At 35.4% G+C, this 13,398-nt stretch overlaps 1 protein-coding gene across 1 annotated transcript; it reads left to right on the top strand.

The window, feature by feature from the left end:
* Positions 1-4,350: 4,350 nt before the first annotated feature.
* LOC125813162 (loganic acid O-methyltransferase-like) lies at positions 4,351-12,679 on the top strand. The gene is made up of 3 exons (XM_049492650.1): positions 4,351-4,419; positions 11,473-12,090; positions 12,341-12,679. Exons 1-3 carry the CDS (start codon positions 4,351-4,353, stop codon positions 12,677-12,679), a joined length of 1,026 nt encoding a protein of 341 aa, XP_049348607.1.
* Positions 12,680-13,398: the final 719 nt, after the last annotated feature.

The raw sequence follows: 13,398 nt of genomic DNA, 5'->3' as shown, positions 1-13,398 counted from the left end.
ATATTGACATTTACCTAAATGTCAGAAAATAAATGTCATAAATGATTAACGACATTTAGGTAAATGTCGGAAATTTCCCGACACTGAAATAAACGACATTTGATTCAAATGTAAATTAAATGTTGGTAAATTAATGTATGACATTTAAACAGTTGAATACAACATTTATATAATGTCGTCGTATCTCAACTTTCTTGTAGTGCTTGTTTCCGGAGGATTTCTGTCACGCCCCGAGCCTACACCCTGGGCGGGACCGGCACCTGGAGACCATTGCTGGCCCCAGGCGAACCCTTGGCCTGACTTTCTTAACTCAGCGGAAACCTAACTCAACAGAATAACTCAACGTCATGCAAAGACATAAACAACTTAACTAATAAAAATATGGCCCAAAGGGGCAACTCGAGCCTCAAAATAGAATATTTACATATATATATATATACATATACATAGATGAGAGACTCAAAACTACTGACTGACTGTCTATTGAAGCCTCTAATATACTGAGATGGATGTGGGGACAGACCCCGCAACATCCTAATAGAACAAAACTAAGTACACAAAATAATTGAGTCCTCCGGAATACAAGGAGGCTCACCACAGACTCTGGAGTGCTCAGCTGGATCAACGACGTGCAGGATGCTGATCCGGGGTACCTGTATCTGCATCATAAGACGATGCAGGCCAACTGGCATCAGTACATGGAATGTACGAATATGTGAGCTGGAAAAGCTGAACCACAACTTAAGCTTGAAAGGAGAACAGGAGATCACTTACCTTGACTCTGAACAACTCATATAAATAACTGGACTCAAAGTAAAGCAATAAGACGCCAGCCATACATAATAAGCTTGTAAAAGAATGTAAACAACTTATATCGTTAAGGATAAAATGATAACAAACTCAGCTTTTCTTTTATAAACATAATACAACTTTTGTGGGAGGTTCTTTAACCGACAACCACCACTACGAGCCTTAGTGATGGTACAACGTTTTACCTCACGTTGCCAAAGGACCATCCTATACCTTGCCATCGATATAGGACCTTACTTTTGCTTAGTGGATCCACTAGCCTAATCTTACGTGATCATCTAAAAAGAATGATACGTCAAGTCCCATGTTGGCGCATGGTTCTTATGGAGAGTTGAGTTAATATGAACTCGTGTCCCCAATTCGGTGCTCAATACTACTCCCAAAAATACTTTGGCTCATGCTTTTAAAATAACTTCTTTCTTTGATTGAGACGATTACTCAAAACTTAGCCCAAAGGCTCTTTTTGGAAAACATGGCTCCTTTCTTACTTAAATGTAAAAACATTTAGAACTTCTTTGGGAAGTACATAGTTCCCTAATAACTTTGGAGAAATGGACTCGACTCTTTACTCCTTACTTTATTTAAATTCTTTACTTTTGACTTGACTTGAAACTCTTAACTCAACTTGAGACTTGATACTCTTAACTCAACTTGAGACTTGAAACGACGTTAAGATGTTCAATAACGACTCTTGAAAAAGCTTTAAAGACTTGCTTTGACTTGCTTAACTTCTAAGCTTGGCTCTAACTCCACTTGACTTCTAACTTCACTTGACTTGATCCTAACTTTCTTGAATTATGGATTCAAGGACTTGATTGGTATTTGGAAGGACCTCATGGTGTTTAGGAATGATTTAGGAATGATTTGGGACAGCCAAACTACAGAAAATCTTCGAACATAAATTCTGAAAACAGTGGAGTCCGCGTCCTGTCCGCGACGCGGAGAAGATTTTGTTCACAGAGGGAACAAGTCCGCGACGCGGACGTGCTCCTCGCAAGCTGCCCGACTTTCTCCTTCACGTTACCAACTCTAAACTTTCTAACTTCAAGGGTTCCAGCCCCAATCACTTAGAAACATGAAATCCCTCAACATTCAATAGATTTCAACTCAAAACCCCAATCGGAAACAAGTCCCAATTCATCAAGAATCTCAACATTTCAATCAACAACAATACCAACAATAATTTCAACAACAACCACAACTAACAACTTTAACAACTTCAACCACAACAACTCACAACTTTAACAACAAAGCCAATCCTTTCTTAATGAATAAAAGGGGTTAGGTGTGTGGGGGAAAGGATCACCCACCACTAAAAGCTCACATACCTTGATAGGGATCACCCCCGACGAAAATCCACGATGATCTCCTTGCTTGATCTCCTCTTCTTCTCTTCTTCTCTTCTTCTTCTCTTCTTCTTCTCTCGAAACCCTCACTCTCACTCCTTTTAAAATGGTAAAACTGATCAACATGATCAGCCTAACACATTTATATAACCAAAATAAAAGGCTAGGGAAAAGACCAAAATGCCCTTAATGATTCCCGGACGGATTCCTTGCCAACTGCCCAACTTTCAATGGCCATAACTCGCTCATACGGACTCGGAATTGAGCAAACTCGGTGGCGTTAGAAAGATCGTTCCGAGGGCTATGCAACCATAACTGGAAATACTTCTAAATCATCATGAGCTAGAAGTTACGACTGATCAAAGTTGGCCAAAAACTCACCTTTTCGATACTTAGCCAAAATTTTCCAGATTTTCAAATCCTTTCCAAAAATGAAAATTTCCAATTCTAAGCCTCTTCAATTATTTCACATTGCCGGATGTTACAATTTCATTTACTTTTCAGTTTAGTCAGGATGTCGTGGGTCTTGTCCCGACTTCCATCTTTATCAGTTAGAGGCTTCATAGATAGTCAGTATAGTTGATAAGTCTGTATTTTTCATGTATTTTATTAAATGTTTTAAAGACTTAAGTTGCCTATTTTATGGCGAGTTGAATAATTTATTTTTATTCAGTTTTCTTTTGAGTTAAAGCTTATGTGTTTAAGTTTCATGAATTTTATTCAATTTTTAAGCTTTTGCATGTTTGAGTTAGTCTTCAGCTTGTAGTCAGCCAGGATGAGGGTTCGCTTGAGGACCAGCAATGGTCTTCGAGTGTCGGCCACGTCCAGGGTGTAGGCTCGGGTCGTGACATACAAGCTAGATGATCCACTTCCGAGACTTGGGTTCAAATCAAGCTGGAGTGTTTATTTCACTATTTTTATTTTAAGTTTATCTTAGAGCTCATAATTAAGTTAAGGTAATATCGATGCACCCAAAGTCTTCGAATCATGAGTTCGCCTCTGGTTATATGAACTTTCGTTTATATCATGAATATATATTAAACAAGTTGATGACTTGGATTTCGTTGGTTCATTTGGTTCACATGTTAATTAGTTATATGAATTATGATGCAAGTTGTTTATAAGTGAATAATAGTTATAAATAAATTTATGACAAGATTAAAAGTCGTAAGTTAGGATTTTTTATATGTAATGTATTTTTTATCTTAAAAGTTGATTACTTCTGATTTTATATTGGAAGTATTTTTCGTTTTCATGACTTCAACCAACAAATTGTTTTCGCAATATAATAATCTCAATTTTATACCACTAAATAGACATCAGATAAATTCATACATTTGAATAATTCAAGTCTATTTTAAAATGAAAAATGCTTAATTTGCTCTTTAATTATTATTTATAAGAAATAATAATCAATACGAAAAGATCCCACGAGATTTTGTTGTCTCAATTATTCAAGTCGTGTCATCAAGTTATATATTTTCATATATTGTATAATTATATTCAGATTATTTATCATAAACAATTTATAATAGTAGTATACGTTAATAATATATATACTTAATTGGTATCTATATACTAGATACAAAATAGTACGTATACAATATGCATATACTTCCTCTGTTCCAATTTATGTAGCTTAATTGAAATACAAGATCCAAATTTCTAAACATTGATTGTGAATTTGAATTTTAAGTTTTGAAATAAAATTTAGATATTTAAAAACAATGTAAAAGTATTATAAATCACAATAATTGTCAAGTAAAAACAATATTTTTTTCATAAGTAAACTTGTTAAAAATAATATAAATATTAAACTATCAAAATAAGCATGAATCTATGATATTCTATTGGTAAATGATATATACCATTTGTGTCTCATATTATACCGCAATAATATATTTTAATTGTTATTGTTTTGGTATCTAAGATCTAGAATAAGTTTTTCTTTTTTTTCACTCGGTTCCTGGAGCCCACATTAGAGCCCCGACTAAATTTTAGTATCACACAGTGCAGGGCCCATTTGAGGGTGATGCTCCCAACATGACTTTTTTCATATTCAGGACTCGAACCCGAGACTTCTGGTTAAGGGTGAAGTAACCCCACCACTAAATCCAGAAAGGGTGGAGTTAAAGAGTGAAAAATCCATATATATAAGAACACATTATGAGTGAAGAGAACACATTGAACCAAAATGACAACATCTTTTCCCATGAATGCTGGTGATGATCCTTACAGCTACTCCAAAAACTCCCAATTGCAGGTATTGATTTCTTGTCTTCAACTTATATATACCAACTGTTTTGAGTAAAGCTCATCTATGTCATCGTCGTATGAGAAAAAGTTCATCCATATGATTATTTTTTAACTCCGATTTTGTAAAATCATTTTTTTACTTGCCTCAATGGTGCATGTTAATTTAGCCTATCCGTTAATAACCAACTGTTTTTAGCAATGCAATTACCCACAATACGAATTAAAATTGATGTTCAATTACGCACACTCCTAAGATTTCCTTCTTACTTGTTGAATCTCCTTGATCTTCGCTTGTGTTAACAACTTATTATTGATATTCTAAATCTCTCAAATTTACGTTGATGAGAATATAAAGTATAATTAGTTAGTTGTGAACAGTAGATTCGGTTATGTACAGTAGAGTTAGTTAGAATCAAGTTTGTTAGTTAGTTAATTTCTGCCATACCTAGATGATCAGTGATTGTATATATATAGTCACATTGTAATTCTCAAAGCTTTAATTCACATTCAATACAAACACAAGTATTCTCCCTTAATTCAGTTACTCTCCAGCCGACTCCATTGACAGAGAAATGAAGCTAATCAATGGTGTTCGTTTTGTCATGGTATCAGAGCCCTGTTGATTGAAGTTCTTCTTTTCAAAATCGTTTCGTAAGCTTCATTTCTCTACATTTGCAGAAACTCATCTGTGTTGTTTTTCGATTAGATGTTTGGGGGTTTGTGTTGTGAATTTTCTGTTTTCTGTCAATTTTGATTTCCTGATTAAGGAATTGTGTGGTGATTTCTCTGTTTCTGTCAATTTTTTGATTTTGTGTTTGGGATTAGTTGTTCTGGTTGTTTTTGTGTTGAGTTTCCTCACAAATACTCGAACACCATGGTTGATCTTCAAACTGATTTCGCTTCTAGTTCGACTACAGTTCGATTGGACTCTGCTAGTCCTTTTTACCTACATCCCTCAGAGAGTGCAGGATCCACTCTTTTACCTGGAGTTTTCGATGGTACTGGTTATAGATCTTGGCGAAGGGCTGTTCTCAGAGCTCTCTCGGTCAAGAGCAAAACAGGGTTTATAAACAGAGCTATTGTGCGACCTGCTTCTACAGATCCTAGTTTCATGCAGTGGGAGAGATGTGACGACATGGTCACATCTTGGATCTTAAATTCTTTGTCCCCTGAATTGCGTGATAATTTGCAGTACGTGAACAATGCCAAGGAACTCTGGGCAGAGTTGGAAGAAAGGTACGATCAAATCAATGGGTGCAAATTGTATCAATTGCAAAAGGAAATTAATGATCTGGTCCAAGGCACTTTAGACATCACTGAATATTACACAAGAATGAAGAAGCTGTGGGAGGAAATGAGTACCATTGATGTCAATTCTCAGTGTACTTGTGTGTGCACTTGTGGGGGTAAAAGCAAATTACACAAGGTTGAACAAGACAGACGATTGATACATTTTCTAATGGGATTGAATGAGATATATACGACTGTCAGATGCAGCATTCTCATGATGAACACACTTCCAAGCATGGCTCAAGCTTTTGCCATATTATCCCAAGAGGAAAAAAAAAGGGAGGTGAAGCCTCATAATCATACAGCTTTGGATTCTACCTCTCCCAATGCCTATGGACAGACCAACAGCAGTGCAGGATACAAGGGATTCAGGACAAACTACAGTTCATCTGGAGGAGGTGGAACCAGTTCTGGGAATACAAATAATAATATTGGGTTTAGAGGCAATTCTAGCACTGGCAAGTCTTCTTTGTTTTGTGACTACTGTAAGAAATCAGGACACACAAAAGATAGATGTTCCAAGCTTCATGGATACCCATCCAATCCAAATCCAAGGTTCAAAAAGGGAAAAGCTGCAGCAAATGTGTGTGCCCCTGATATGAATGGAGTTCAATCTGAAGAGGAGCCTGAAGTAAGGAGACAAATGCTATTGAACTTGTCCAAAGATCAATATGAACAACTACTCAATCTCCTGGGAACTTTACAAGATGGAAATAGAGCCTCAAATTCAGACAACATGCTGAATGGAGCTGTGAACTTGGCAGGTATACTTGCATGTTATTCCTCTATTACTGATATAGGTGATTTTTCTTGTAAATGTGTTAAACTGACTGCTGGCTCTTGGATCATAGATTCAGGAGCATCACACCACATGACCTATGATAAGACCACCCTCACAAACATCATTTCACTTCCATATCCCTTTCTAATTTCACTCCCTAACGGTTACAAGGTTAAAGTGACTGAAATTGGTGATGCTTGTTTAAATCCAGCTTTGACTCTAAGCAAAGTGTTATTTGTACCTAGCTTCAAGTTTAATCTCATTTTTGTTCATTGTTTAGCACTACAATTCAATGGTGTAGTCAGTTTTGACAAATCTTCTTGTTTGCTGCAGGGCCCTTATCTGAAGAGCCCTCTGGAACTTGGTAAAGCCAAGAATGGCCTGTACTTCTTGTGTCACAAATGCCACAATTGTTGTCCATCTACTGAGAGTAAATCACCTCATGTTAATTGTCATCTTGTCTCTTGTTTAGGCAATACTAGCAGGGTTTCAGATTCTAATGTGTCCACTGGTTCTTCTGTAAAATACTCTCTTATGAATAAGGCAGATTGTACTGTTTTTCCTTCCTCTTGTTTTACTCATGCTTGTCCTTCATTTGCAAATGTCTCTAATCACACTCATGATGATGAACTTTTGTGGCATGCTAGATTAGGACATGTACCTTTTGTAAAAATGAAAAATATCTCAACTATACCTGTTCATTTTTCTCCTAAACAGCCTTTTACTTGCAACATATGCCCTATGGCTAGGCAAACTATGATGCCTTTTCCAGAAAGTATCACCACCACCACTAAAGTGTTTGAGTTGTTACATGTTGACCTATGGGGACCATATCATGTTCCCACTCATAATGGATATCATTATTACCTCACTATGGTAGATGACCACAGTATGTCCACTTGGACACAATTGCTGAGATGTAAGAGTAATGCTCTCCAAACTATCAAAGCCTTCATATCTCTCATAGAAAACCAATTCCAAACCAAGTTAAAAGCCATAAGATCTGACAATGGGTTAGAGTTTACTTCAGCTGAAGCCACAAATTTCTTCCAAAACAAAGGTATCATACACCAAATAACTTGTCCTTATACACCTCAACAAAATGGGGTGGTAGAAAGGAAACATAAGTACCTACTTAAAACAGCAAGGCCACTTTTGTTTCAGTCAAAGTTGCCTATGAGGTACTGGGGGGAATGTGTATTGACTGCCACATACCTGATTAATAGACTGCCCACTCAACTCTTACAGAATAAGTCTCCATATGAAATGTTGTACCATAAATAACCTACATATTCCCACCTTAAGAGTTTTGGTTGTCTTTGTTTCCCCACTACCTTGAAAACTCACAAGGATAAATTTGAACCTAGAACCACACCTCATGTTTTTGTTGGTTACCCTTTCAATACAAAAGGTTACAAAGTTTTGAATTTAGCTACCAAGAAAGTTCATATATCAAGAGATGTTATTTTTCAAGAAAATATTTTTCCTTTTGTTATTGCCCCTGATGGTTCTAGTTTCAATTCCATTTTGCAAATGCTTACTCATACCACTAGCATGCCTTGTATGCCTGGTAAAATGAATACTTTTGTTAATGATGATCAACTGGAAAATTTCACACCACATGAAGTCACTAATAATCAAGTAACCAGTAATACCAACATGAATGAAGTACCACATGTTGTCCTACATGAACCTACAACTCAACCTACCTTACCTGATCCAAATGCCACCATGCACCATGATACTTTACCAGTACCTACAATATCAGCACCTAGAAGAACAACCAGAATCATACACACACCTAATTACCTAAAAGAATACACCTACACCATACCTAAGCTGCACTCTCTCACTTCCTTTATATCTCCCCATAAACATGTATGTTTCACCCGTCTTTGTTTTGATAGTCAGCAGTTAGCAACAGCCATTTCACATGAATGTGAGCCTATTTCATTTGAGGAAGCAATATTGCACCCTGCCTGGCAGCAAGCCATGACACAGGAGTTTGAAGCTTTGTATGCTAATGACACTTGAGAGATGGTCATGTTACCTGATGGGAAGGAAGCTATTGGATGCAAGTGGGTGTACAAAATCAAGCACAAAGCTGATGGAAGTGTGGAGAGGTTCAAGGCTAGGTTGGTGGTCAAAGGTTATACACAACAAGCTGGGGTAGATTACACTGAAACCTTCTCACCTGTAGTTAAAATGACTACTGTTAGAACATTAATCTCTTTAGCTGTTAAGAAAGATTGGAGCTTGTATCAGCTAGATGTCAATAATGCATTCTTACATGGTGATTTGCATGAGGAAGTGTACATGACACCTCCATAAGGTCTTGTAGTAGGTTGTGATAACATGGTGTGCAAATTGAAGAAGTCTTTGTATGGACTAAAACAGGCCAGCAGGCAATGGTATAAGAAGTTGGCAAACTGTCTATGTTCAAGAGGGTATCAGCACTCAGACAATGACTACTCACTGTTCTACAAAAGGAAGGGGTGCTCCTTGGTGTTTGTTGCTATATATGTGGATGATATAATTCTAACTGGAACAGATGTGGCTGAAATCAACTCCTTAAAGAGCTTCTTAAATGATCAGTTCAAGATAAAGGATTTGGGTAAACTACACTACTTTCTGGGACTGGAAATATTATACAGACATGATAGAGTGCTAGTTTCACAAAGGAAATTCACTTCTAATCTCCTGAAAGATTTTGATGTGTTAAGTCACAAGGCCACTACATCACCACTTGATTGCGCTGAGAAGTTAACAGCTACAGATGGCAAACTTTTATTTGATCCTACTCAATATAGGAAGTTGGTTGGTAAGCTAAACTTTTTGACCAACACAACAATAGACATAGCTTATAGTGTACAACACTTGAGCCAATTTATGCAATCACCTAGGGAACCACATTTGAAACCAGCATACCATGTGCTCAGATATTTGAAACAGGATCCAACATTGGGGATTTTTATCTCAAACAAGCCTGATCTCACTATTAGTGCTTATTGTGACTCTGATTGGGCTGCTTGCCCTGATTCCAGGAAGTCTGTTAGTGGATACCTAGTGCTTCTGGGTGATAGTCCTATCAACTGGAAGTCTAAGAAGCAAGCAACAGTATCTTTGTCATCTGCTAAAGCTGAATATAGAGCTGTGAGACAAGTTGTAGGAGAACTAGTGTGGCTTGAAAGATTGTTGGATGAGTTGATTGTACAATGCTCCTTACCTATCCCTGTCCATTGTGACAGTCAAGCAGCAGTCCACATTGCAAAGAATCCAGTTTTTCAAGAAAGGACAAAGCACATAGAAATCGATTGTCATTTTGTTAAAACCAAGCTGTAACAAGGTCTAATCACACTCCATCATATTCCCACTAATTCACAGTTGGCAAACATCTTCACCAAGGCTCTGACTGGAGTTAAACATACTGCCCTATTGCACAAGTTGTCTGTAATTACATCACCCCCAACTTGAGGGGGGGTGATGAGAATATAAAGTATAATTAGTTAGTTGTGAACAGTAGAGTCGGTTATGTACAGTAGAGTTAGTTAGAATCAAGTTTGTTAGTTAGTTAATTTCTGCCATACCTAGATGATCAGTGATTGTAAATATATAGTCACATTGTAATTTTCAAAGCTTTAATTCACATTCAATACAAACACAAGTTTTCTCCCTTAATTCAGTTACTCTTCGGTCGACTCCATTGACAGAGAAATGAAGCTAATCAATGGTGTTCGTTTTGTCATACGTTTATGTTAAATAGATTAACCAAATTTACAAAAGTTTAGTACGTGAGTTCACTTCGTGAGTTGAATTTTTATTTACCGTTCCTTGTGGGATTCGACCTCAACCTCTCATTGGGTTTATATTGCTAACTGCTGCCTACACGTTGAATTATAAGATAAGTAGTTGAGTGTTATCAAAAATCCGCAAACAACTTCTAACACTTTTCAACTGAAGTTTTGGATCAAATGTACTCTTTATGCTTCTTCTTCCTTATGAACACATGAACAACATCAAGAACTCTCAAATTTCCAACTTCTTCAATTCTTCACGAAATCACCTCAAATTTCAAGAGTAGCTTCCCTTCGAGCAAGATACCAAAACTCAATATCTTTTAAACTTGAATTCAACCTAACTCAACAAGACTCACTTGAAATTTCTTCAACATTTCAAAACTTCCACATCCTTTAATGATAAAATTCTCTCCGCAATATCACTTGAAATTTTGAACATAAACTCAAGAAAACAATAGAGAACAATTTTTTTTTAAGAAATAACAACAAAAACACGAATCAAAGCAGATTTTGTGAAATTTTAAGACTAATTTTCATTTTTATTAATATGGGTGAGTTTTGTTTTTTTAATATGGGTGAGTTTTTTTTAACTCCATAAATGATATTAGAATTTTGGTTTTTGCTATAAAAAAAATTAAAATTAATGATGTGGACGAAATTTGAAAGGTGTTAAAAGTTGTTTGGGGTCTTGTTGGGGTAAAATATGGTTTTGCAAAACCAAAGTTTAAATATAATGACATGAATGAACATTTTCTCAAACGGCAATGACATAGATAAGTCAATTTTTTAACGGATGACATAAATGCATCTTTTCTCAAAGTTCAATAGCATATTTGAGCCTTTTCCCAACTCTAAATTAAGAATTCATCAAGCACCGTGATGGGTAATGCAACATTTTGCCTATGGCAGTCCACAAGGGGGTGGCATGGTCTGGATTGGATGACGCATGCATGATGGACTTAGTTAAGAAAAAAATTGTGTCCTTTCTATTACTAGTTGTAGTTTTTGATATAATGGTAAGCGCTTGATCCTAAATGCACACCATACATCAATATATTGTTTGTACAGTAACTAAATTTATCCACAGTGACAATAAAATGCAGTATATTATATATGTCATATTAAATTTACTGTACGAACTTTACCCCCTATAATAGTAAAATAAGTAAATTTTATATGTTATTGAATGCAGAAAGAAGTGTTAGATAATGCAAAGGAGATGGTGAGAGATGCAATTATTCGAAAGCTTGACATCAAAATCCTGTTATCTTCTTCAAACACATTTCGTATTACAGAGTTGGGATGTTCAATTGGACCAAACACTTTTAGTGCAATGCAACATGTTGTAGAAGCTTTAAAGGAAAAATACAAAAATAATATTCCTGAATTCCAAATATTCTTCAATGATCATGTCACCAATGATTTCAACACCCTCTTTCGATCACTACCTATTGATCGATCCTACTATGCATTTGGAGTTTCAGGATCTTTTCATGGTAGATTATTTCCATCGCGATCAATACATTTTGCTCATTGTTCTACTTCTATACATTGGTTATCTAAGACTCCAAAAGAGTTGTTAGATGAGAAATCTCCATCATGGAACAAGGGTTTGATTCATTATATAGGTGCTTCAAATATTGAAGTAATGAATGCTTATGTTGCTCAATTTGAAAAGGACATGGAAATGTTCTTCAATGCAAGAGCTGAGGAAATTGTTCCTGGTGGAATGATGCTTCTAATTTCACCACAACTAAGTGAATGTCTCTTGAAATTTTTTGGTTCTAGTCTTATGGCTTTGGTGAACGAGGTAGGTAGTGAAATTACTTGGTACTTCATCCATTTCAATTTGTTTGTCTGGTTAACCTTTTAATTTCAACTTTCCTTTTTGATACAGTCAGCGTATTTTTAGTTTAAGACCATAAGATTCAAAGTCTTCTTTACTTTTTTAAACTTCGTATCAAATAACAACCAGACAAACAAATTGAAACAGAAGAACTAGTTAGATATAGCCATACATTTACAATAATTGAGGTTTCTTTCTTCTTTTTTTTCCACAGGGTAAGTTAGATGAGTCTTTAGTTAACTCATTCAATGTGCCAGTGTATTTTCCCTCTATTGAAGACATGACTAAAGTGGTGGAGAAAAATGATTGTTTTAGCATAGAGAGAATAGAGTTAACACATCCCACGTCAAAGCTTGTGGATGAGGCTGATGCAAAGACTTTAATGATAAACCTAAGGGCTGTTTTAGAAGGACTTTTCATCAATCATTTTGGGAGTAAATTAGCAAAAGAAGCTTTTACAAGGACTATTCTTAAAAGTGATGAGATTTCAGCATGGATGAAAATAAAATACAAGAAAGCATGCCAATTATTTATCGCTTTAAAGCGTAAATGAATTTCTATAGAGGAATGTACTATATATTATATAACTCGATTCTATGGAGTGACGTATCATATCTAATGTACAAGACTCGTAATTTTTTTTATCCTTCCTACTATATTATTTTAGCATTAAACTTATGTTTGGGATTAATCTTTATCATTTTGATTTTCACTTCATTTTTAGTAGGTTTAGTTTGAAAAAATGAAAACCATTAAAGTGTTGTATATTTAGGATTTAAATTTTATCTTTATTTTGGTATTTTTATTGACTTTCTTTAAAAAAGAGCCAATAATATTTTGCCACTTGGCGTAAAAATTTCATCTTATCCTTGTCTAACAAACTTTATATAATGGTACTGTCATAAAATGTGATGCAATGCACATATAATTTGTTGATTACTTATGGAAGGCATTTGAAATAAACTGATGAATCGGATTTGTTGATTCGTCTGATTCACATATTAGTTATACATATGAACTATAATACAAGATTAGTTATACATATGAACTATAATACAAGAGACTTTGTTGTTTCAATTATAAGAGTCGTCATCAAATTATTTATTTTTCATTTATTGCATATTTATATCATAAAATTAGGATGTTTATCTGAATAACCTTTATCCCTTTGCAAAAAACAACATAAATTTTTGTATCTTTTATTAATAATTTATAATATTGTATATAAACAATATATAAAAAAATTGGATCCTTCGATCTTTCGGGCCTAAA

Source organism: Solanum verrucosum, unplaced genomic scaffold (genome assembly GCF_900185275.1).
Source record: "Solanum verrucosum unplaced genomic scaffold, falcon-dt-bn FXZP01000236.1, whole genome shotgun sequence".
Lineage (NCBI taxonomy): Eukaryota > Viridiplantae > Streptophyta > Magnoliopsida > Solanales > Solanaceae > Solanum > Solanum verrucosum.
Note: the sequence above shows the minus strand (reverse complement) of the source record. Positions and strands in the feature narration are given on the sequence as shown.